The sequence below is a fragment of the Cyrtonyx montezumae genome, unplaced genomic scaffold (assembly GCF_038088225.1).
Source record: "Cyrtonyx montezumae isolate F1298 unplaced genomic scaffold, pur_monq_1.0 scaffold_3, whole genome shotgun sequence".
NCBI classification, from domain to species: Eukaryota; Metazoa; Chordata; class Aves; order Galliformes; family Odontophoridae; genus Cyrtonyx; species Cyrtonyx montezumae.
The window spans coordinates 126705646-126732984 of NW_027072034.1; the positions used below are offsets into that span (position 1 = coordinate 126705646).

General features: G+C 38.6%; 1 protein-coding gene across 3 annotated transcripts in view; it reads left to right on the forward strand.

The window, feature by feature from the left end:
* Nucleotides 1-15406: 15406 nt before the first annotated feature.
* CPM (carboxypeptidase M) overlaps nt 15407-27339 on the forward strand; it is a 31221-nt gene continuing 19288 nt past the window's right edge. The window contains exons 1-2 of one of the 3 annotated variants that reach the window (XM_065743329.1): nt 15407-15505; nt 15648-15792. In XM_065743329.1, the coding sequence (XP_065599401.1) occupies nt 15488-15505; nt 15648-15792 (163 nt within the window). In that variant the 5' untranslated portion in view covers nt 15407-15487. Of the gene's footprint in view, nt 15506-15647; nt 15793-15876; nt 15960-27339 lie in introns of those variants that run through there. The other 2 variants (XM_065743331.1, XM_065743330.1) reach the window with 2 other exon arrangements.

Genomic DNA, 27339 nt, shown 5'->3' on the forward strand with positions numbered 1-27339 from the left:
AGAGAAATGTGGGTTAAGAATATGCATTTGAAGATTTGAGGTGGAAAGAATGAATTATATTCTCACTAAGCAGGGGTACATTTGGCTTTGGAAGATGGAACTCAGCTGCAATCGTATGTTTCTGACCCAGATGTTACAGTCAATTTCTCTAATTATTTAAGGAGGGACTGTTGATCTAAGTTAAGCTATAGTTTCTGTTTTGTTATAGAGAAGAGATGGAAGCAGTGGATGACATACACAAAATGAGAACTGATAAACAGATCAAAAGAAACCACAACAGAGAGAGAGGTTGCTTAGATTTTTTTAACTCTTTTTGTTCTATTTTCATCATCATATATGTGTAAACAGAGGAGAAAAGAAGTAATATTATCAAATTGATTTCTGTAACTGAACTTAAAGAAAAAAAATACAAACAGAATGAGATAACATGGACAAATAGATCCCTTATTAACCATGCTATCTCCAATCACATTAAAGAGTTTCTCTCAATAGGGATAAATATTATTATTTACATTATATTAACAGGAATCATGACTAGCAGCTCACTAATACATAGGTGAAATGTCTGTATATGTAGTGAAGTATGTACAGGTAGAAGAGTAAAATATTGAGTATTTTAAAAAAGAGGAGGCACATCAGTTAAGAATAGAATTGGTTATCATATTACAAAGTTCTTCATAAAATTTGGACTATCTTACATCATTCTACAGCACTGAGATTAGAAAGAAAAAAACACTGTACAGATTTGAATTGAGTATATTTTTAAATGTTCGTGAGAGGGAATTGATCAAAGGGAAAAATCACATGGCTAAAACCAGAGGCTTGTCAATTGTAGACACTAATATTCAAAACTTTATGTTATGGATATAACTCCAATTTAATGAAAAGATGTGTTGTTTCTCTCTCTCTCTCTCTCTCTTTTATTTATTTATTTATTTTTCTTTTAATTAAAAGAGCTGACCAGGTAACTTGAGAAATGTACAACAGTGTTTTAAGTGTATCCATGTTGACACTGCCATCATACAATCTCATGTTCACCGTCTTTCTAAGGGTATGATAATCCAAGGCATGTTCTGTTTTAACCCTGCTATTTATTGTGAAGATGGATTAGAGCAGGAGTAAGCTTTCTGGGGAGTTTTATTGGCCAGATATTGCTAGCTCAAATTCCAGATCAACCTGTGCAAAACAGCTGTGAAGACCTGCATCTACGTCTCAGAAGACCTGCATCTCTTGTGATGGAATAGGGCATATTTTGTAAAAAATTGCTTTCGACTGAACAAAGAGATTCTGAAGCCAAATTCTTGTCCACTAGAATGGAAAGGGCATGCTGGTAGGAAATGGCATTACAAAGAATATAGTCAGAGAAATGGAAACAAAACTGCAGTGTCCTAGATGTCAGAACACTCCAGATATCGTCAGCGAAAGGACAAGACTGTCACAGTGATGTGCATCCCAGAAAGGCACGACAACGGCCCCACTGTAGCATATTTCTATGAATACAGAGAATTAACACAGTAACAGTCCGTACCAGAAGGCAATAATGCTGTGTTAGTGGCTTAAGGACAATATTAAATCTTTCAAAACATACAAAAATATCCCTGCAAAGCAGACTGACTTTGGACAGTGGAGGATAAGGAAGACTGGCTTGTGATCCTTCTCAGGAAACCTGTTCAAAAAACTATCTACAGAGTCCTCGTCATTACAGAAATATGCAATACCTCACGCTGAGAGATGATCGTTTATTGACACAGAACAACTGTTGTGAAACTCTTCACTCAACGCATTTACTACACGGAATTTTTTTCACACTATAGATTGCAAGAGGCTGCTGTACTTAAATTAGCCTCAGCAGTCCCAGCATCATGTAACAGAGGATCCAACAATCTGCTTCCCAGGAGCAGAAAAGGGCCACCCCAGCCTCCATGCCAGGGCCTGATCCTGCACTGCAGTACAAATAGTCTTCTCAGGAAGTTGTAACAACAACAAAAACAGATAAACTCTCCTAAACAACAATCTTCATACATGTTAAACCTCCTACCTGCACATGTTTAATTTACCATTTGTAGATGTAGAGCACTTACCATATGATAAAGTGCAGAGCTCCTGTGAGGCCAAACTGAATGTACTGTGCTTTAGGCAAAATCCTAACATCTCCAGCACACTGTAAAGGGCTATGAAAAGCTTAGTCTAACTTGGTTTGTCTACAGAGTTTAACAACAGATTCAAGATGTAATATTTATTTATTTGTTTGTTCGTTTAGTTTGTTTGTTTGTTCCAGTTGAGCAGATCCTTTTGAAATTCCCATAAAACACTTCTTTTAAGCAAACAAGGCATCAAGTTGAAGTTCAGCCTCTGCTTACATATACAAACCAAAAGAGCCAAAGGTGTAACAGGGCTGCTGCAAACTCCCTTCTGCCCCTTGGACTAATCTTACACTAGCATGATAAGGAGCTTATTTGACCTTTCAATTTAATTTAATTTCAGTTTAATTTCTGATTGTGATGAGTGACAGCGTTCTTCTGCAGCATGAGAGTTTGCTACAGGAAATTTTAGTGAAGGGCATTTTTGCTCTGCCTTTACCGTTCTTAAAATATGGACATATTGAATGTATTTATCTGAAAATTAATTTTAATGCTTTGACTGAGAGTTGTAATGGCAATGAAACTCAGGTCCTGAGCTTTGTGTCTTTTTCAAAGTCCTAAGTGATGGGTTTGTCCATTTACAGAGAAATGTGTAAGTCAGAATAGTCAATTCCAAGGCTGGATTTAGCCTTAAGGTGTGGATTAAGATTCAGTGTTTTCACCTTGGTTATTAATAACTCTAATATTTCGGTTTCATTAATGTTTGGGTATATTTATTTTACTGCCCATATGGCGTCATTTCTCCGCGTATGTCATTCTTTAGATTGCAGTATTTAACATGAAGACTTTCCTTCTACTCTCAATATCTTGTTCTTTACAAAACGTTTGTTATCTAACTATATGTATATTAAGATTTAATTTAGCCCTTATATAACTTGACATACATCCCACAAAGTTGAAGACGCTTGTGTCTATTTATGGGAAACTGAATTTGACCCACGGTTTTCTCTGTAAATAAGGAACAACAAGGAGCTTAGGTCATTAGTTACAAACCAAGTCATTAATCATATGAATTCACTGCAGCTATTCCTTTGCTTATATTACATAGATACTTCAAGGCTTTAATGTCAGTTAACTGCTAAGCAACTCAAGCTTCTTGAGTTTCTTTGATAAGACTCCAGAGAGCTCAGATTTTTTGCTGAATGGAACCTGAGGTCCTCAGATAACCAGCCTGAGTGCTGTCTCTGATTTTATAGCTCTCTCATTAGTAACAATTGTATATTGTGAAAGTATAAAAAGGTGATAAAGTTTGGATTTTCAAGAGTTGGGTGAGAGATACATACACAATACTAAAAAGTGCTGTCTTATTATCAGTGTAAAGTAAAATGTTCTCTCATTTTTGTTTAAAATCTTTCAGTTTAAAATGAATCTATCCATTTTCCCCTATTCATTTAGGTATTTTTCTGTGCTTTCCTACTGTAACCACCCATATTCACTTATTTAATTATCTGAACAGTTCAACTATAGTTTTGTACTTGATGAGCAAACATTGTATGTCCGTTAAAAGGAAAGAAAGTTTAATGGAAGACGAGAACGACAAACAAGGAGAAGAAGATATCACATTTATGGCAATTTATACTCTACAGAACATAAGGACATGCAATTATTTTCAAATTAGATGTTGAAATTAGTAGCTGACATGATGCAGAAAATCGGTGTCATCTATTAGGTCAGAAAATCCAGTTTTCCTTTACCAGTTTTGATTTCTATGCATGGAAAATTTCATATATAGTGGAAACCATATTCTCAATTTTCCTAATTTCCCATGTATTGTACAGAGTCATAAGATCAAGAAAGTATTTGTTATGTCTCTCTGCACTGCCAGAGGTTTATTAGTGTGGCAATATCAGGAGAAATGGAAATAATGGAGCCTAAGGGCACTAAAGGTTTGAGAGACTGTGGCTACTGATGTACATGTATACGTATGAGAAGAAAATAATCTGATCAGTGAAATCTAAGAGCAGAACTTTGATAAGCTGGATGATCTTGAAAGTGGGAAGATATTTTTGATGCTGTTGCCAGTACAGAAGTCACAAGGATATCTTTGAGGCAGATGAACACTTCTAGTATCCAAGTTTTTTAAAGCTGGATTCACTCAGCAGTACGCATTTTCTCCTATATATCCAGAAAATGGCTAAAAATCTGTTGGCAAATACAGCAATTGACTCAATACAGAGGTAATGTAATAATTTATTTTAAATAAACAGGGCAAACTGGACCTAGGAATGCCCTTGGTGTATTTTGTGAGTCTTGGTAAATAAGGAAAATAAACTGGAAAAAGAAGCCAAGAAGCAGGGTGAATCAGTGTGGAAAATGAAGGTTGGTGTGCAGAGGAGATAAGAAGTCAAGCTGGGTACAGATTCTGAGAACAGATCCTTGAGGTTCCAAACCTCTGCAGGCACCAAAGTTCTTTGAGAGGCACTGGCATTTTCCCCGGTGAACCTGTGGACACGGGATAATAAGCTCTCAGTGACTGAATTAGCAGTAAACAATATAACCTCGTTCATGAACTACACAAAGGATGACATAGAACTGAATACACGTTCTCTCCTTTTGTTTCGTTTTGTTTTGTTTGTTTGTTTTTGTGCAGGAAATTACATAACAAAACCTCTTTTCTAAAAGAGCTTTGTTGCAAAATAGCATCCACGAATCCAATTCCTGGTCTCTTCACACATAGACTTGTTGAATGATGCTTGAATTTGGTCTGTATATAAGAGACATAGCTGAGCCTAGTACTGATCTCATTTGCTGCTGAAGCTGGAAGGAACTACAGAGTGCAGACAGAAAACACATTTCTTTGTTAAAAGTAGCTAGTACTGACCAGTTGCACAAGATTATGTCTGCTCTATGATGTGATGCAGTTTAGTAAAACAAGACTTGCCAGATGTGGAATATTGCTTATTTTAAAGGTATCTCAGTGTCAAATGTGAGGCATCAAATGTGAGGTGGTCAAATCAGTGGTATTTATTCTTGTGAATTATTTGCATTCCATTTTTATGAACATAACTACAACAAAACCCCACAAAAAACAACAACAACAAACAAACAAAAAACAACCAATTGGATCTCTCTACCGAGGTTCAGAGTATCCTTTTTCGGGGGATGGTTAAAGTTGTGGCTTATTGAAACTAAGTGAATAACTTAAGGAAATGTACCAGTATCATGTAAATGTAATTGTTTTTGTAGTTCACTCTGAAATGTGAAATAGGATAAATAGAATTATTGTTTGAACAAGTCAGTTACTAATGTATACAAAGCTGATCAGAAGACATCTCTGCATAAAAAAACCTTCAGTTTTAAGGACAGAAGAATTAATGTTTCTTGAAAATGTAAGCAAAGAAAATGTTTCTTGTTTAACTCCTACTAAGTTCAGCAAAATACAAATTCATGACTGTCATTCTAAATAAAAGCAACTGTATTAACAAAATTTGATTCCTTCACCAGTCTCCTCTTTTCAAGGGAACACCCGCAAGACTTCATATTGACTGATATCTAACAAGAAAACAGGCCACCCACTGAAAAATGAATATGAAAACAAACATTGAATAGTTGTTTATCAAGAGGCATTACTTAGTGTGTACTTTGACCACAATAGGGTTCCTGGGTGTGGAAAACAATATCAAGTTTGTATAATAACTATCATAATACAGATACAAAATATGAAATTAACTGTTGTGGCAGTAGTCTTTATTCTGTCACAGAATCACAGAACTGTAGGGGTTGGAAAGGACCTCTAGAGATCATGGAGTCCAACCCCCTGCCAAAGCAGCTCCCTAGCCCAGGTTGCACAGGTAGGCGTCCAGGCGGGTCTGGAACGTCTCCAGAGAAGGAGACTCCACCACCTCTCTGTGCAGCTGTGCCACTGCTCCGGCACTGCGCTGGGAAGGAGTTCCCACACACATTTGTGCAGAACTTCCTATGCTTCAGCCTGTGATCATTTCCCCTCATCCTATCATCACACACTTCTGAGAAGAGTCCAGCCTTGTCCCTTTGCCTCCCACTCCTTAGATATTTATAGATGTGGCTCAGATACCCTCTGAGTCTTGCTTTTTCAAGGCTGACCAGCCCCAGGTCTCTCAGCCTTTCCTCATAAGGGAGGTGTTCCAGACCCTTCAACATCTTTCTAACCCTTCAATGGTCTCTTTCAAGGACATCCCTGTCTTCTTTGTACTGGGAAGCCCAGAACTAGACACGGTACTCTAGGTGAGGCCTCACCAGGGCCTTAATTTTTAAATGCTGGATTTTGCCACTTTAACAATGTTTTGTTTTGTTTTGTTTCTTTCCAATTGTATGCATACATAATTCTATTAATTGTATCAGAAATTCTGTATTCTAGGTATCAGGTGTAGGATTACTACATAAACTGATATCAACACATCATGTACTGTCCTCAGAAACCTCAATCCCATATAAAGTAAGAGACATCAGAATATGTCATGGTTATATGATTTTTGGTATTGGTATTCCACATCATAATATCATGTAGGGAATTGAGAATTAAGGAGTTAATGATTCTGCTCCATGGATCATCAATAGTTACAGGAATACCTGTCTCAGAAGAGAAGAACTACATTCCCCAGAGGACTTTGCATTGCTTTGTATTTTTATGTTTTTCTGCTCAGAGGGAAAGATAAAAACTATTTGCATGTCACGGGACATGCTCTCTTTCCTTTCAGATCAACTCAGCAGTGGGTGCTCAATTTTTGTTTCATCTTCAGCGATTAGAATAAGGCCTTCGGTTTATCGGACACTCTCTCTTGCTCATTTTATTTTATTTATTATATTTACTTCCAATTATATTGTACTATATTGTGTTGTTTTGCTTTCCAATATCTTATCTAGTAAATTAGCTTTCCTCCTCAGATCGTTGCTGCTGTTTTGTTTCTAGGCCCATCTCCATTTTCCCTTTTCCCTTTCCCCCTTCCTCTTTCCCAGGGCATGGGTCCGTGGGTCCCCTGCACCAATCATCACAGAACTGGGCCGAACCAGCCCATAAATGATTGACAAAAAACATCTGTGAACTCAAATAGAAGGTACTTCAAAGGGAAAAACTAAACTATTGTATTCAAAAATATTCTTTTATGCTTCCAACTGTATTAAAATCAGAATCATGGCTGACATTTGCAAACAGTGTTGAGACAATGAAACAACACAACTCTTCCATCATAATTAGTTAAATTCCAAGTTAGTCTAAGTATTTTAGCCACATATTCTATTTCATTAAATAAAAAAGTACTCAATGGAAATATATCTATTTTCATATACTCTCCTGTGGGCATTTTTGTTGTCATTTCTGACCAGAGAGAGAAAGAAAGGGGATAAAGGTTCTGACATCTTCAAACAAGAGTAAGCAACAACGTATAATCATATTGTAACCAGATAAAATGGGACAGGGGAAGTTCATTAAAACACAATTGGCCTAACTACAGTTTTATTTCAGAATAGGGTATGAGGAGTTCATGATGACAGAAATTCTGACCCAGAACCATGAAAAGAGACAATAGACATTACACATTTGTATGTCCATTGATCACATTCAATTTTAGGTAAAGCTTTGTAAATTCCAGGGTGATTGGCAAAGACAGATATTTCTAGAACAGTAAAATTCCCATCCAGGAGAACTTTGAAGACCATTTTCTCTTCTGCAAAGTAGTACGCATATAATCCTAATAATAGGTTTAACTTGATTGAAGACTAGGAAATTTTGAGTGTATGTAAAGTTGTTGGAACATATGATTGTGTGATTTTTGAGCTCAAATTCTCTGTTTGCTGCTAGGTAAAGCTGAACAACAGATAAAGATCCTCTTTTTTTAATTCTAGGTTTAATCAAAAGTACAAAAAATACAAAGATTAATTGGGACACCACTGGCTGGAGAGGAAGGTATCAGTTTAGGTCCTTTTATAAGTAATAATACTACTAAATTTCATAATTAATAATTATTTCAATATTGTTTGTGTTTTCTCACATGTAGGTAAAAGAAATATCGTCTGTTTTTAGGTGAAGAAATTAATCTGATAAAATGATCAAATATAGTGAATGCCCAACTAAACTTCATGAGGAATTTTCAGAGTATACCTTTCTGGATACATTTAGACTAAAAAGGCCAAATTCAGAAGAACTATATCATGAAATATGAACTGTAGGAAACCATGAGAAGTCAGGAGTAGATGTTTACATTATAATGTAGCTTACAACAGAATCAGAAGAAGGTGCAAGTTCTGCCAACTTGGACTCTCCTTTAAATTTGCTACATTCATTAAAATGATTAGAGATAAAATAAAAACAAGAATTTTCTTCACTTTGCTTAAGAACTAGTTAGCATTCCATTTTTATAAAATACAGTTTGATTTTTGGATAGTCTTGTGTAGAACCTTGAATTGGACTCACTGATCTTTGTGGGTCCCTTCCAACTCAAGAATGGTTTTACCTATTCACCACCATGAAGTTAAGCTCTCTAATGTGAGCTTGTAAGCCAGCAATTGCACCAGGCTTATATGGAAATACATTAATAATTGTGACAGACAGTTTGAAATACTACCAAACGTTGGAGCACAATAGATTTGTGATTAGGACAAGACAGAATAATTTGTGTTCAAAGAAAACAGGTGTGGGAAATCACAATATTTGAATGATCAGATTAGATACCCATATCCATGTCAATCTAGAAGCGATTTTTATAGTATATAGTCCAATTTAGAGTATTAGCCCACAACAAGATCATTCTAAAGGAAAAAGTATTCTTTGAATAGTCCAATATTTTGTCAAACAATTCTTCATGTACTTAGGCTTGCACAGGAGCAGTCACAGTAAAGCCTCACAAAAGTTACTGAGCATGTAATGAAAATGGCAGACTGAGGATTCATAACCATCCATTCAAACAGTAGAGAATGAAAAAAAAAGTAAAACTCCATGAAAAACATCACACTACAGAAATACTTTTGGTAAGAAGTACATGAAAGTTAAAAATGCATGCAACATTCAATTTTGCTATCTGTTGTGGAAACTTCAATAGAAGTCTTAAAATGATGGCTACCTTTACATTAATTAATTTAATGATCACCACCGGTTCTCTGAGGAATTAATGTTTGTTATTTTCACGTGCATTTTCAGGCATCTTCTGTGGGAGTCTGACAAAAGGTATTACTAATGCAAAGGAGATGAATAATCTCTTTTACAAACAGTTAAAAACCTTACTCCCTATGCAGAATTTTGTATTATGTACACAGTCATATATCAACAATAAAAATATTTGACCCCCGAGATTCTTTTCCTTCTGAAGCTGGGGCAGAGAACTGTTGCAATTTGCATCTTGCCCAGGTATTAGTTTGGTGCCTGATAACTATGCTTAAAGCTGTTACAATGTGTGTTGTTGTGACACAGACATCCCAAGGATATGGCAAGAAAGCAAGAGTGTCCCTTGTTTTGTACATCTTCTCTAGGCATGGATCTGACTGTACAGGAAAAACTACTGAGTGGTTACTAGGGAGGAAAAGAGTTGGAGGATTTACTTTAGTTAGAAAGCATTCTAAAGTGAGAACTTACTTAAAAACCTTTCTAAGTAAGTGATATAAGAAGATCTATACGATGTAAGAAGATTTATACAATATAAGAATCGTATAAAGGTTCTATTATCCAAGACAAAAATTGAGGCTTGATGTGTCTTTCTTGCACTGAATCAAAGCTTTCTAAGTCTTCTAGTCATTCCATAAAACATGAACTAGGAAAAAAAGCATTTATTGTGTCAGTAACAATTTTTTTTTATCACTGTGATTTTTTTCCAATGAGATTATGCATGAACTGCAATAAACCTCAACTCAGTGCCTGAGGACTATAAGATATTTTCTGGCAGGTATTTTGCTTGTGAAAAGCTGCTCTTTTGCCAGCCACCATATCCATCTTGGGAGCAGCTTTTCCCCTTGGGTTTGAAAACATTTGAGAATAAAAGTTATTATTTTCAGTGCTTATTTGTGAAGACTATTGAGTTTGCAACCACAAATTGTGTCAAGATAACCTAAATAAGTTTTCTGTCTGACTACGCTGCCTTGGAAGACTTATTTATTTGAAGGAACTAGCCAATGATTGTCCTTTTCTACTCTGAATAAGCAACAGCATAAGACAAACATGTCTTTCTGCATTGGAAATAGCATTATCTTTCTTTAACTTTCATTTATTTGGCTATATAAACATTGATTAAATTCAGTAATACTGTCCTTATACTGTTAGCAGTGAAGTTACAGGATTTCATGTCCAGTCTCTCTCTTAGGAATGAGCCATTACCAGAACTGAGATTACAGTCAAGAGACAAGTGTCTTTCCTTTCTGAGCACACTTCACTGCTCTGAAGGAGCTCTCTCTTGACCTATGGTATCACATATCCACCTGCCTCTTGTCAGCAGTTCACTTTAAATATCCCACCTAATTTGCAGATGCATGATTGGTGCTGGCTGACCCAAGGTAGGTCTTTCCCGAGGTGCATATTCTTATTCCTCTCTGGCCATCTACCCTTTCTGTTCCCTCAGCCAAGACCAATGTTTGCAAGGGATGGACCAGCAGCTGAGCCATATGAAAATGAGGACAATTTTTGGACTTCGTGTATGCGTGTTTTCTGGATTACCTTCCAGATGAACCAGTTCCCTGATCCAACTGCCCACATGGCTGCTTGTGTGCCTACACTAGGAAATAGGAAGCAGCAGGGTTGGGTGCTGGGATGACTCTCTGTGTCAACTCAGTTTTAGGTTAGTTGAATCTGACTATGACACCACACCCTTGTTTCTGGAGAAACAGAGCCTCACAGAACCATATGGTTTAATAAACAACAGTCTAACCAGTACACAGTAAGAACATATTAATCCAAGAAAGACTCACCAGCTGCTTTCAAAGAGGTCAAGCAAGTTGCACATTTGTTTACTGCACCACTAAACATTCATCTTTTAACTGCTGGTCGGTAAATTCATAGATACTGATATCTAGAAAGCTCCCTTTCATTGCTCTCTCACCAAAGAAAAAAATATAGTTCAAAATACTGCAATACTGATTGGAGATTGCAGTTCGTATTAGTCGGTCGTCTGTGTAGAGGGACATCTTGCATAAATCAGTGCAGAGAAATAGAGGATTGGATTTTTTTAATACACAACAAAGTTTTCCAAAAATGTCCTAATTTATTGTTCAGGAAATGGCACCATTGTTTACTTGAAACAGATATGTTGATTAAGTGGCCTGAGGGAATTTTGTTTTAAAGAGACAGGCTAGCCATTAATGTGAATAAGACTTCTTTCATTCTTCATGACAATGGCAATTAGGAAGATATTTGGATTTGAAGTTGGTTAGCAAAAATGATGAAAATCGTTTCCAAAAATTGATATTTCCACATGTTGAAAGCTGAAATGTGTCCAGCTGTTGGAACAGAATTCAGATTTCTCAAAAGTATTGCTTAATATCAGCAAGAAATTATCTAAGGAGAATCTCTGTAATTTCCATGGTATTAACTGCAATGTATTTCATATACAAATTAGGAGACCTGACAGAGTGCTATGTCAACATCTTAAATCCCTTAGGTTTAATTATCCAGTACTCAGATTAGCAGCATGTTGGTGAGCAGAAAGACTTCTCTCAGCTCCTTGCCTCATGAGACACCCCACTGAATCCTCCCAGTTGCCTTATCTGGACAACAATGTCCATAATACTTTCATCTTCTCACCCATCTTTCCAGGCTCCAGTCTTCCCACATCCTCAAAACCCCTGTGGAACGTACCTTCCCTTTTTTTTCCTATTTAGTTCCCAGAAACCCATCAGTTCCCAACCCACTGAACTTCCCACCAAACCCTCTCAGCATTCCCCATTGTTATTCCTGTGTACCCAATATACTACAAGTTCTAAATTAAATTCTGCCATTCCAGAAGTAATTTATTTTCAAATTAGGTCTAATTTTGTGCATTACTGAAAGGGCAGGTATAATAACCCAGTTTAAGAGGAGAAAGATAAGTCCAGAACATTTTACAACCGTACTACAGTACCCAACACATAACACCGAAGAACTTTGCCTTGAACAAGGTCATGTTCCCACGCTTTCTGTATCTAAACAAATAAATGCTTTAACCTACTGTGGAGCAGAACTGACCTGTTCCACCATAGCACATGACAGTGTGCGTTGTCATACAGTAGCTCAAAATCTCTGCCATATGCAGATTTTGCTGTTTGCAAGATTGGAGAAGTGAGAGGCTTGTCAAACAGCTAGTTGTGGTTCCAGATTCTCTTGCTAATTCAGTGCTCGTCTGGACAGCTCTAAACTATACCAGCTGCTAACAGTCCCCCTTGGGATCATTTTCTAACTGCAGATTACCAGACACAGCAGGGCATCCCTTTCTTCTCCAGGGGTAATCCTTGTTCTGGGATAGAGGGAATGAGATTTATGAACCAGCCTCAGCTCAGAATTGTCTGCATAGTAGGGACAACTAATGAGCTGGTGAATGCTTGAGTGACTTCTGGTGCTTTTGTTCTCTTTCATACAGGGAAAATAACTTTTGCCAGGCTAAGAAGCAGCCTGTTAATTCAGCACAGTGGGTGTTGTATACCAGAAGGGCTTCATCACAGTTTATTCCAGTGATTGGTATCTGGATTTACACTAATTCAGGACTGAGAAGTTGTACCAAGTTCGTGCTTCTGTGTCATCACTTGTACTGAACTCACCCATCTGATCCTTCTCACTTGAGAAAGACTTTATCTCATGCCTTTTCCCACACCACAGATCTGATTGTGAGGTTCTTGTTGCTACCTGGACTCAGACTCAAAGAACCTGAAGCTCCAGTCTGTAAGCCTACGACATTATTTCAGATGGGAAAGTTTTAAAAGCAGCAGCAACCCTTTATATATACATATATTGCTATTGTCTTCTTTCATTTCTCACCAAAGATATTTTGAAGTTTCCATTATGTGTGGGACGCTAATTTTTCTTACCGATCTCTAGAAAGTGAAGAAATCCTGTATGACAGATGACAAAACACTGAGCAAGATTTCAAAAGCCAGGGTTTGTTTTGTGACTGGCTCTCAGAAACCACGGAGCTTCCAGAAATTCTTCCCTCTGAGACCCATCTTAAATGTATTTCTGTAGAGAGTCCTAGAGCACACAAAGAATTTTTCCCACCTGTCGCTTGTGACAGGATTTTCCTAACCTGTCACTAGAGGGCAACACAGCTACTCACATCGTTACACTATTTCCATCTACTTTCAAGTAACTGCTGGGATTCACAGGTGAGAATTTCACTTCAAAAATTTTATTTTCTTCCTTCAAAACTCATGCTCAAATGTTAGTATTAATAGTTGCTTGTCAAATAGATTTCATTGGATGATTCTGAACGTTTCTGAGAGGACAGCAGTTAATGCTTTTGTAGCAAAAGAGCTTTGCTTATCTTGCTTCATTATAGGGATCATTGTCCACTGCAGTGCTGGGACTGATACTGCCATCAGTTTTAGCCTTGACACATGGGGCTCCTGATTCTGACTACGTGAGATTTATCACTGACAATTTTACATGGTATTTGGTCTTTAGCACTGACTCTTAACAAGAACCTTGTAAACTGGTATATCACCTGCTAAGTTTGGATTCAACTGACCTTCTGAAGAGTGGTTCAGAAGCAACAGGTATCTTCAAGCTTTTCATTTCCTGTTACAATGCAGGCTGAAAGCAAACAAATAAACAAACAAAAATGGATTGTTACACCTAACTCATATAACACCCCAAAGGCTGACTTGTCTTATCTTGCAAGCACCTGGCATGGAAACAATCTATCATTTTGAAGTGTTTTTGAAATACCTAAAAACTGCAATGCTCTCATTAAACCCATGACTGTGTTGGCTACAGTAAAAAGTGGTGTGATTTCAAAAGGAGATAAGGCTGTGCAATTATCAAAGGTGGTTTTAGTAATTTCACTGAGATTAGTTTTTACAGCCCCCTGTCATTTCACAATGCTGCCAACACCCTACTCAGAGTCATAGTTCTCTGATTTCACATGATTACAATGGGATGGTTTCCAAGTGTGTATATGTTGGGTTACCAGTGGGATATATTTTCTTCCTGCTTACTCAAATGGTGTCTCCAGATCATCTTTCAAAGTGCCTATAAATAAATATATATATATATATATATATACACACATACACATTCAAGTCTCACATGTTGAAATGTAAAACTCATGTACTTGGCTCCTTCCTGCTGCTTTTCTGAACACATTCAGTGTAACCCAACAGCTTCTCTTCCATGCCATGTAGCAAATGCAAGTAACTGCTACCAACTATTAACATCTTATAAGTAAATACTATAAAGATACCCACATTTATGTCCTGCAAGAATGTTCTTTGACAAAAGGTGAGGGAAGGTCTTGTCAACTTGTGACTGTTAGAAGATGGTGGAGTTTGAGTACAGAAGAAGAGTTATGGGGCTGCCACCTCCTGCAAAAAGACAAGCTAGAAGTAACATCATTCAGCAGAAATCTAATGTTATGTATTCTGTTAAATCAAGTAGCCTTAAACACTGTATGCTTCCCCTGTCATATGTCATATGGTGGTTCTTCCTGTGAACTAAGACTGCTTAAGATGTTTGAACTCAGATCTCTCATCACTATTTTTAGTTGTATATGCTTTTGGTACATTGGGATACTACAAATACTTGCACCAAAATATAGTTTGATTTTTTTTTCTTAAAGCTTCTGGGTTAAAAAAAAAAGAATAAAAAAGAACAAACTGTTCTTTTTTTAGAGCCTTCTATCCAGAGTGCTGGATCAGTTGTTTTGGATAGGATCATACACTGGTGTGCTTTTGTAAAATCAGAAGGTGGCAGAGGACATCCTGCTGTGAGCTGTAAAGAAAACTGCCCTTTAGCTTGCTCGAAGTTCTCCAGAACGTATGAACACTTGTATTCCAGCATACAGCTAGAGCTACACTATATTTTAAAAGAAATCTTGATGCCATCCTGTCTTTTGCTGCAGTTTTTTCTTTTTCTTTCTCCCAGTCCTTTTCAGTCCTGGCAGACACAATAAAAAGTGATGAAAATAAGCCTGTGGTGAATCCCAACAACAGGATATCCCCAAGGCAAGCAGCTTCACTCTGAAGAGGCCGCGACACCTCCGCGCTGAGGGCAGCCGGCCACCGCTCAGGTGAGAGCCGGCGTCGGGGCGGGCGGGGAGCTCCCCCCTCCGCCGCCATCCTCCTCCCCTCCTCCCTCTGCCCCTGGGCGGGCCGGGGGGACCTGAATGGATGGGGCCGGCGTCAGTCAGGGGCAGGGCGAGGCCGGGCGGAGGGGATGGCGGCCCCCGCCTCGCTGCGGGGCTGCAGTTGTGAGGAGCGGTGGCAGCATGCGGACGGCCGCCGCGGTAAGGAGCGCTGAGGAGAGGCACCTGCTCCTGAGAGGGGCGGGCGGGTTCGCCCAGCGAGTCGGGCACGGCTCCGCCGGGCTGGGACGAGACTTACGAGCCTTCATCCGGCTCACTTTTGGTTCGTCCGCTTCTTTCTTAGGTGGGCGTCCTCTGCCTGGTCTCCCTGGTGGCCGCGCTGGACTACAAGTACCACCACAGCGAGGAGCTGGAGGCGTACCTGAAGGAGGTGCACGCCGCTCACCCGGCCCTCACCCACCTGCACAGCATCGGCCGCTCGGTGGAAGGTGGGTGCGGCGGGGAAGCGCCGGCTGGGCTGGCTTTGCTTGGGTCGGAGCAGCGCTCCTCTGCCGAGGAGGGGCCGCGGGGCGGGGGGTCCTGCGCTGTCCGCGGGCGCCGGGTGCTCTGTGCTTCGGTCTCTCCTGAGTTTCCTCCGCCTCTTGCTTGAACGCGAGTAACCAGCTCTGATGTCACTGCAGCTTGGGTGGAAGTCCTCCCGGCACCTCTCTCTGTCCCGATTAGGAACTACTGAGTGGCAATTTCAGAAGCGGGGCTGTTGTTTAGGAGCTTAAAACGTGTTCAGCCCGTGGGCTGAGTGCCCGACCCAGGTGGGGCTGTGAGGGAGTGTGTCTTTGTACCTGCGGGTACCTTCAAAACGCCCTCTCTCGGCCTTAGCTATTGCCTGAGTCAATCAGGACTGAAAAGAAAAAGGGTATCAAATACCATACAGAAATGAGATTATAAGTAAAGGTTTAGGTTTTCAGTCTTGAACCACACGAGAAAAGTCTCACTGAATAACTACCTTACCGATCTTACATATTTTAACTTTTTTTTTCCCGTCTATTTATGCTTCACTGCAATGGTTTTGGTGTTATCTTGTTTGTTTATTTTTGTCTGGGGGAAAGCTTTTTGTGTTCTTTAAATAATACTAATCTTTCTAATATCTTTATTAGAATACTTAATAAACACTTGCTTAACTTTGAGGAAAAAGCTGGGGGGGAGGCTAAGGAGATCAATTCAGAAAACAAATGTGAGTTATAAAACTAGATAGTTCTTTGGAAACATCTAATCCTACTTCATAATACTAGAATTAATGTATTTGAAGTAGGTTTTGGTTCAAATCTATTTTCTAGGTAGGTAACAGTGAAGAACACTGGCAGTTTATTTCTGCACATCCTTCCTTGTGTTATTGTAAATTCTGGTTGAAAAGAGTCTGGTCTGTTTCAGCAGGATAGCAAACAGATGTCAGGTAGCTATGGGCATGTGATCTCATCTCTGTGCATGTCTATGCTCATTTCTAAGGAAGTCTTTTTATGGGAAGGCTCAGACTAGACAAGGAATCTTGAAGTTAGTTACGTTGTCATGTCCTTGTTGCTTTCATCGAAGGCAGAATTACATTGGATTGTGTTATTCACTCAAGAAGTCTGTATGGTTCTTCATGTACAAACTAATTATCGACATCTTTGTATCCCTACCTTGTGGGGACTTTGGTTATTTTTTTATTATTTTTTTAGTGATAGAACTTGATTCTGACTTGTCTGGCACGATCTCTGCTGGTTTATCTTTCTGCTGCTGGGACAAAAATCCTCATTCAACCAGAGTCTGAAATTTTGGCTCTTTTGTATCTAGGCATCTGAGAGCAGATAACATGAAGTGTTCTGCTTGTTTGGCTGTCATTAGCATGAAAACAACCTGGAGCTGCATCACCTTTTGATTGTGAATGAGTGGTGCCCAGAAACTTTATTCATACTTAAGTATTTTGCCTTCTGCTTGCCAAAATGTGTGAGAGCCCACATAATTCTCCTCCCTCCCTTGCTCTGTCAGCAGTGCTTTGTGATTCCCAAAAAGATTATCAGTTACACTTCTTGCATTCCTTGCACACCTGCTGTATTCCTCTGAATGGAATAGATGGGCAGTAGAAGCATTCTCAATATCAGCTACAGTAAAGTGGCAATGGAAAATTAAAAAAAAAAGAAGAAATGAAGGAAAACAAATCAGAGAAGTTCTGAATATTTTTCTAAGCTTTAAAAAGATTCTTACCTCTGCTAAGAAATTTGCATTTAGAGTCCTGTGAAACACTGTAGAGGATGGAACTGAATTAGGATCTTTCATTTCTCTTGCTCATGCTAAAAGAAAGTTTTGTGACAGCAGTGGTTGTACAATTTTGGTTAAAATGAAATTTCAAGTTTTGGTCAACAAGATGAAATTCCATTCCTTTCTGTTCTGTTAAGCTGATGAAAGCAAGAATTCATATATGCATGTGCATGCATATGCACATGATGTATAGATATAATGCTGTTGTCCCGCTAATCAGCTAACTAAACTAGGAGTGCAAAGTCATAGATAAGAAACAGAATGTAAATGTTAGGAAACTGAGAACGTAGTCTCTTGTTATGGGTAATAAATATGAAATATTATGAATTGGAGTGGTGACAATAAAGCCAATAGACATAATATTACTGTTGCCATGAATGGCTATTGTTTTTATATTGTTACTTATTTAATAACATCATAATAAAGCCTAGATTATCTAGTATTATATACTGCCATTTAGATTTGAACTATAATGAATGTGAAGAGAAACTTTTTTTTTAATTATATATATTTTAAAATTAGTATTATTAATTTATCTTTGGCTTGAGTGGATCTGTAATTCTGCAAGGGTATAGAATCTGTTCTTGAAGCCTAGATGTGAAGGGCAATGGAGATCTATGTGTTACCACTTCAGGAGATGATTGCAGGTAGTTCTTTCACAGGAATAACTGAGCACTCTTTATGTCAGAAGCTGCACATGCTCCAGACAGATTATAGAGTAATTTAGGTCCTGAGGCCAACTACCTTAAGTTAGCCCTCATGGGCTAACTTAAAGATGTTCAGGGCATTCTCCATTCAGATTGTGACCATCTGCCAGGATAGAGATCCTATAGAATCTCTGAGTACCTAATCCAGCATTTAACTGCCTTTGTTACAAAAATATTTTTTCTACCAACTAATTAGAATTTGCTTTGTTGTGTCTTTTTGCCATGCACCTGTAAGAAGGGTCTGGGTCCATCTTCTCTGTAACCATAGAATGGCTTTGTTTGGAAGGAATGCTAAAAGTCATCAAATTCCCTCCTGTGGGTAGGGCTGCTAACATAGGAGGCCACCAATTGGTTTCAGATCACCTTCTTGTCTTTCATGTGCCTTATAATAGCTTCCAGGAGGATCTCTTCCAAGATCTTCCCAGGCACAGAGGTGATGCTCATCAGCCTGTAGTTCCCTGGATCTTCCTTTTTCCCTTAAAAATGAGTGATGTTTCCCTTTTTCCAGTCACTAAGGACTTTGCCTGACAGCCATGACTTTTCAAGTAGTGGCTTGACAACCAATAAGTTTCTTCAGAACCCTGGGATGCATGTCGTCTGGTCCTGTGGACTTGTACACATTCAGTTTCATGAGAGGGTCTCTTACTTGCTCTCCTTAGATTAGTAAAGATTTTGCTCCCCCAGCCTCTACTTGGAGGTTCGGAGACATTAATATATCTCCCTCTAGGTAGTGGAAAGTTGTAACTGTAACATCATCCAGGTCAAACAAGCCAGCCTTTATCAGCCTCTCCTCAGGTGTGTTCTTCAGCCTTCTGTTTATCTCAGTGGCTCTCTATTGGACTTTCCTTGGTCTAGCAGCATCCCTCTTGCACTGAGGAGCCTATAGTTAGATATGGTACCCTAGACACAGCTTCACTAGTGCTGATGGGGGATAATGATTGTTCCCCTCATGCTCCTTGCTATGTTCTTGCTGATGCAGCCCAACATAGAGGTTATGTTTTTTGCTGCAAGAGTACTCTGCTGGTTCATGTTTGTCTTACTGTTGGACAGCCTGTGAACAGCCCTCCAGGTCCCTGCAACCTAGGTAGTCAATTTGCAGCTGGTGGAAACATGGAGATATGGGATTGATAATCCCTGTATGAGGTGGTTCTGTTCCAGGAGGATGACTCTGTGTTTGCTTTTGATAAACTTCATGAACCTTCTGTTGAGAAATTCCTTGAGCTTGTCAAGGCCCCTCTGAATGGCAACTCTGGCCCTGCTGACAATGTAGAACAGTATCAGCCTCAGTACTGGCCCCAGAGAAATGCTGTTAATGACTTGATGTTACTTGAACTGCAAATTGCTCAGTCTAACAGTTCAGCCAGTTTCTGACCTTGCTGTAGGCTACTGATCTAACCTGTATGTCCCCAGATTGTTTGCAAAGATACTTGGAGGGGTAGTTCTGACAGCCTCACTAGAGTCAAGGTTAAAGAAATCCTGTATTCATGTCTCTCCTGCTGAGGCAGTCACTTATTCATGACAGCTAAGAAGTCAAGTGGAGGGGAGATTTAGAAAAATGTGTTCTTCACCATTTATGTATTTGTATGTTAAAAGTACACAACAAAGTCAGTACCAAGAACCTTACTGGAAAACAATGTAAAAGATGTTCAGTCTGTGGTGATTTACATCAGTGCATGGAAATTCACAGCTTCTCTTCCAGTTTACTGGGAAGAGTGTATTCTAGATTAGCAATGGCCTGTCCACTCTTTACATCTGTACAGTGGAAGAGATGGTATTTACTTAACTCATTTCACCTTGCAAGCTATTATCATGGAGTATGAGGAGAGGAATATGTAAATACAGTAAAAAAAAATTTAAGCAATAGTATCAAAGGTAATAAATGAAACCTCAATACCTGGCATGGATATCTGGCTCATGCAGGCTGAGCATTAGGTACAATATTCTGGGCTATCTCCATGCATGACTAATGATGGCCTTCTCTTTTACAAGCTGAAATTAAAAATAAAAAAATAAGCTCCTGAAACCTGGTATTGATGGAACAGGTTAGTCAATGGCAGCTGACAATTCTCATAAACACCATGAAGAATCCATTAATTATACAATTAAATTCTAGGAAGTACACATACCTCCCTTCTCAGAGACCCATCCATACGACAGTGACAGTATCTGCCAAAAAGAACTCTCCTTGCAAAGTTACATAAGGTCAAAGTGTGGAAATGTGTGGTGACTCAGAACATTCTCGTTCTTTGTTTCTGCATTGTTTCAATAAGCTTGTAAAAGACCTTTGGCAGTAGCTGTGTTTTCAGATCTGCACAGTATTCAGCCTGAGTACAGTATGTATGCTGTATGATAGCAGAGAAGACTACACAACTATGTCAGCCTAGAGAATGGGATGCAGTGTGGTCATAATTAACCTTGCCTGCCTAATGCCAGCCTAGTGGAAAACGAAGAGTGACTCTGTAGCAAATGAATCTTACAGCGTCTTAATAAAAAAGATGATATTTCAACATACGTATTATCTGTAGCTTTTTGTGGTTAAGGGTAACCTGCAGTTCTTTTTTAAAAGGGTGGGTGAAGGAGAAGGGTGGGACAGCAGATTTAAGGATGCCAGTTAAGTAGTCCTGATGATGATCTTATTTGGAGAGGACAAGCAAGCAATGTCAAAACAGTGGAGTAACTTTTGTAGCACGTTCATGCTTGTTAAAAACTTTCACAGATACACTCTGGATTCAGATAAAGTTGATAGCATAGCGAAGTTGATACTGTGGCAAAGATGTACTTGGCAGGGCTGCCAGCAGACCGGGTTTCTCAGTGGCTCAGAAAAAAGTGCCTGCTGGAGCTCACCATGTCCCTTTCTGGGTTTCCCTTCATGGATTTCCCTCCTCAGTAAATAGAAGAGAACACCACATGCCCAGGTCTGCATCTCATAAGTAACTGTCACTCAGCTGAAGGCACACCGGTAATGAGGGCTGTGTAGTGCAGTAGGAAGTGTGTGCCAAGCTTGTAATATAGTTGGAGAACCTAGACAGCTGTTCCAGGTGTCATTCTGTACAGATGTCAGTGGGACTTATGCCTGAGGTATATGAGGAGTTGATGCTGATCTGCTAACTGAGCTGAACTGTGTGGTTAATGCCTGTAGGTATTTAGGGGAGGCTATTTAACAGAGGAGTACAAACTTTTGGATTGTTGTATTGCATTGAAAATATTTAATAATAAAAGATCAACTACTGAATTTGCCTAGTCTATATACTGATAGGCTGCATGTGTTTCACACAAATTCTATCTACCCATGGGAAAAACAGAAAAGATATTTCTAGGCTATAATGTGGAAGGAGCCTGGGTTATTACCATCAGTACTATCATGAGCTGTAAACTGTATTGCATTTATATTAGAAACACTTTAGGTTCCAAATGCTCTTAAGTACTAGAAAACAAGTATTGCTGTTGATGGAAACAAGAACAATTCAGGCAGAGTACAAAGATTTTGTAGATACGTATTTCAGTTTGTGGTTAGTTTCTGGGGTACTGGCAACTGTACTAATAGAGAATGAGAAGGTTCCACCTAACCTAGTATACCTTTAAGTAAGTTTCTCAGTGCTACCCATTAATGTGTGAGAAGCACTGAATCTAAAAAGAGGAGAAAAACATAAAGGTAATAAAGACAGCTGTTAATTTTCAAGACAAAGAAAAAAGAAATCCACTGAGAGTATGATATCTTTAAATAAAATATTGTGAGGTTCTTGTGTAGTTACATAGTGGGGGAGATGTTTATGCATGTAAGTGTATTACTGTTTCTTCCATTTGAGAGACTGCTGCAAATGTCCTCCCTCCTGTCTCCATTCCTCTCCTCTTCCCCCAGCTTGTCTCCCACCCCACAAATTTCTTTAGTCCTATGAATCATAGGCTCATCATGCAAGCATGATGTGTGTAGATAATATAAGCATTGAGATTTTCAGTGTTCATTTTTAGAAACAAGAATGAATGGGATGTTTCCCACTCTAAGGGCTCCATTTAAAACACTAAAGTTATCTGGCTCAAGTCTAGAGTTTCACTTAAAAATGGGCATTCTAAAACTTATTGTGATTGTTACTTTTATCCATTCTTGCTTCTTTTCTATTTTTTTCCTCTCTCCCTACTCTCCTCTGACTGCTTCTTCTAGCAACTTAGTTACCAGCACTGATTTAACTGCGCATACTTTATGTGCCTGACTACAGGAGAAAAGCTGCAGTACTTCCACCTTCCACAGTATTGTGACTACTGTAATGTGACATCAGTAGTTTGTATGCAATTAATGTTCTGATAGCTGCACGTTACAATTTTTGTCTGATAATGTGACTTCATACCATTAGCAGTGGCCTGACAGGATGCCTATACTTCCTACACAATATTGAAGGGGCCAGTGTCACGTGTTTAGCTTGAAAGACAGATAAGACATTGAAGAAGTCAGTCTTACAGGTGTAGAAACAAACTGTACACATGTTCCTATTCTCTTGCAATGAAGAACAAATATCTTGCTTAAATCTTTCCTTTGCTGTGAGCTGGTCAGTCATACTTTTCTTCTGTGTGGTCTCCTACACCTAAAAATAATGATGAAAGTGTGTGTATAAAAATGTGCCTTTTTTGTGTGCACACAAATGAAACTCAAACACAATTCTTATAGAAAATCATGTCAGAATTGTGTTTTTGTTGTTGTTTTTTTTTTTCCTGTGAAATTTACCAGATCATAAACTCTTCCTAAGAGAAGAGGAGGAAGATGGAGAAAAGACTTTTAAACAACTGCTTGAAGGAAACCTGTCTTAGCAACGTGGTCCAAACACTTTTTGTATGAAAAAGCTTTTCTTGTACTGGAATCTTTCCGTTGTATCTTTGAAAAGGAAATGTGATCTATTTAAAAAAGTTACTGCAAGCAGAGTTTATAGCTGGTGCTGTGGGAAAAATCTCAGCTTTCCTGCCTCCTCTCTGCTCCCTGCTTTCTAGTTGGCCAGAAGCAGAATGTATTTGTCAAGCTTTTTTTCCTTTATTTAGAGTAGAAAAGGTCTTAAATGTACAGCCATCCTGTTTTTCCTTCCATGACTGCAGATTTCTACATTTGCATAGAAGTAGACAGAAGTGACTACTGGGTGTAATTACCACCAGTGAATTGTAGCAATGCAGGCTTCAGTTACACAAAATGCAGTTAATTTACTTTTTTTCTGTCTTTTGAATCATTGTGTATATATACAAGTTTCCAGCCATACTAATAAGAGGTGTGACCTTCACAGAATCATGGAATGAGTTGGGCTGGAAGGCAATCCTGATGATCATCCAGTTCAATCCTGTGCTGTGGGTAGGGTTGCCAACTGCTAGGTCATGCTGCCCAGGGTCTCTCCTCCACAACCTCACTGGGCAGCCTGTTCCAGAGCCTCACCACACTCTGAGTGAAGGCTTTCACTTAACATCAAACTTAAATCTGCCCTCTCTTTGTTTAAAACCTCCCTTATTCTATCACTATTGGACTGTGTAAAAATTTTGTCTGTATTTCCCTGGAAATACAGACCAAAAAAAAATGAGTGAATATAGATATTATTGATATTATAGATATTATTAATTTTATTATGAAAATTGAGTGAATATAGATATTAGCTCAGTGACATGAGCTGAATTGCAACTTACAGTATGATGTCCTAAATTCTTAAACAAATTCTAGTCTCAGACTTCCTTGAAAAGAAAGAAGCTTGCTCTCTGATGCCTGTGCTTTCCTCAGATGATCAAACTGTCTGTATTTTTCTCTTGTTTGCAAGGGGAGCACAGTAATGTAGCCCTCCTCTCCTACTCCAGGGAATGCAGCTTTGTAAGATAAGAGCAGTATGCATGGATCCTTCCTGTCCAGGCCTGAGCTGTAGGCACCTGGGGCTAACTGTTGCTGATTCCCAGGGTTTCCTAATTAACGCTTTACTATAGGTAGTTATGGTATAGCATACTCTGTTCGGCTAGTTCAGTGAGTACAAACTGTAGGCAAGATGCATCTTCTAACCCCAAAGCATTTCTTCCTTAATCCGTTCTTCTACATGTGGTCATGCACAGAAGAGATTTAGATTCATTTTTATAAAGCTGGCTTTCCTCTTGTTAATGAAAGTTGAATGTGGGCAATTGCTATTTCTGCTTTTTCAACGTCTTATGAATTAGGAAGTTAATTGAAATAAGGGGAAAAATGTGTAGGTGTGAGTGTAGCTCTCTTTTCCCCACCCAGTGAAGAGGCTGCTCTGCCTTTAAATGGTTCCACTTCAGACACGGAGACTATTCTCATCTGTGCAGTAATTCAGACCTGAGAGAGCTTTGATTATGCTTTAAGAAGAAAATTCTGTAGCTTGATGTCCAGGGGTTACTTGCACAATTTTTGTTGTTATGGGAAAGTTTGGTCTGTGGCAGATGAAGTCATTTAACTGAATGATTGTAGGTGCTGTGTTACATGGTGAGATCACAGTGGATTTAGGACAGTTGAGATGTATTGTTCCTAGCAGATACGTTCTGCATCCAAGGGTCTGCAGTTACCTGAAACACTGAAGCAGGGAGAGCTTGTGTGGATCTGAAAAAGTAAAATTTGTCCTAGGGCTAAAATAAAGCAAACTCTGTTTTCAGTAAGAAAGAGTCCTACTGTGTTGTTTTGAAAGTCCAGTCTGGTTCAGTATTCTTTTCTACAATAGCTAGAGAAAGTCTAGGAATAGGTTAAGCACAGACTACTTCCCCAGTATGCACTTCTGGCTGCATGCAAATCAGATGCTGCTGACAAAGCACATTTTCTAACTGTGATAACTTAAGACTTGTACTGTAACTTACTTTGCTTTGATGCATGGTTGCATTAGGCTAATCTTAAAATCCAAGAGGAAATAAAGATCACCAGAACACGCTCCCTTGATGAGACAAAGGATTAAGTTGCTTCATTTGCTGTAGAGAGTCATAGTGTGGATTTTATGTTCCTGTAATGTTTATTAAAATGGATTGCCTTTCCTAGAAGGCAGTCAGTAATATTTCTAGAGAGGCTTCTTTTTTTAATCCAATTTGAGATAATCTGGAAGTGGCCGGTTAAACTAAGGTAACTTATTAACTATACCAGGAACAAAGGTGATGATAACAAAAGTTGTTTAAAATAAATTAATTAATATCTTGCATTTTTCTTTTCCAGACAGTTTGATTAAGAAAAATAAAAGTGACTAATACAGTTTCTAGAGTGTGCCAAGGATGCTTACGGGGGTATGCCTAGCAAGTTTCTTGATGAGTATCTCAACACACTGAGGCTCTCCAGGTATTCCAGTGACTTTTGAGGCATCTAGGAGCAACAGCTTGTAGTATCTTGGTTTTCATCTCCCTCTCTAGGGCTTGAGTGGCAGGAATAATTTTGGCCTCCTCTACCTTTATATGGCCTAGTATTTTTGCCAATAAAACCATTTTATCTGGATAAATTACACTGAAACCATCCCCTTTCTTGTGCCTGGCTTGCATTTTAAGCAATTATTTTGCTTGTGATAATCCAGTGGTATTACTGTGAATTGACAGTATTTCTTTATTTTATGGAAACAGTTTCTTCCTGAAAACTACCAGAGTACACCAGTTTTACATTTCTCTCAGAAAATAATATAAAGTGTGTGTTTGTAAATTTGGTTTAAAAATCCTGTGCTAATAGAAGCAAGAGTTGGTGAAGAGGAAAAAAATTATTTGGTTTCTGGGAGTGAATGTGAGAGAAGGGAGTGTAAATAACAGAGAATGCCTGTTTAGAGTAATTCTATGTGCCTGTGGAGTTTTCCTCTTGGTGACCAATGCTGAATAGAGTTAGTGTATGTGAATTTAGAAATGGTATTCCCTTCTGGGTTGTTTTTGTTTGGATCTTTTTAAAATTAATTTGTGTATCTTGTGTTCAACTACAAGGTGCAATTGTAGAAACTGCTCTGTGTTGATTTTCCATGTTTTTATATATAACAAATAGGATCAGCCTGATTATGAGAACTGGAAATAGTACTGCACGATGAGTCACATATACATAGGAAATAGAGGACTGTTATCATAAGATACAATTCCCATGAAATTGCTTCAGCTATGGACGTCACAGTCAACTGAAGATATGTAAATCTTTAGGTAAATAAGCAAGAATTATGAGATGTTCTCAAATGCTTTGATTAGAAGTGGACGTATCTGAGGTCATTCTACAATCTTGCTTATCACATACTGACTCTAAATTGAATTGGCTGGTATAGTCTCTGGAAGCAGATACTTAGTGAATATAGAGAAATTATTATTTTTGTTCATATATTACCTTTGGAGATATGTATTCTCTTTAGATAAAGGTGGCCATAAGCCTGTATTCTTAGGGATATGAGGGAGGAGACCAGAAGCAAGAAGTCAAACAGTACCCTCAGCACAGTAACTGTCAATGTTGGTGAACCCTGTTGAACCTTTCTAGTCCTCTGTGTCTCAAGAAATACTGCAAGCTATTAGACATGGGATAGTCTACATTAGCACTCGAAAGTTGACAAATGGAAATACAGAGCACAGTGTAGTCCTAACACCTTGAAACAAAACAGCACAGGTGTAGTGCACCAATTAATCTCTTACTGTTATCCTCAAACAGGCATTTGCTTCCTTATCAGTGTTTTTTTCACTCTTGACAACAACCTTTTTAAGAGCACTGTGGCTAGAGTAGTTCTTGCTAAGTATGATCTCTTTTACAGTTTCTCTATTAATCATGGTACTTGGGAAAACAAAATAAGTAGTAAGGTGTTCCCCCCCCCCTCCCTCCCAGGTTAATAAGTGCTATTGATATTTGGGGTATGGACTGGGTTCAGTAATTTAATGTAATCTGAGGCTTTTTTGAAGGTTCTGCTTACATATGCATCACACTGAGTATTGTCAGACTTGCACAATTAATATAAGTGACCAATCCATCTTAAATAGTTCAAAACACCTTGAAGAGTTTCCTATGTTTTAAGTGTCCTAGCTTTTCCTAGAATACCAGTTTTGTCATTCATTGCAAATGGAAATCCAGTCCAAGTCTTAAGATAA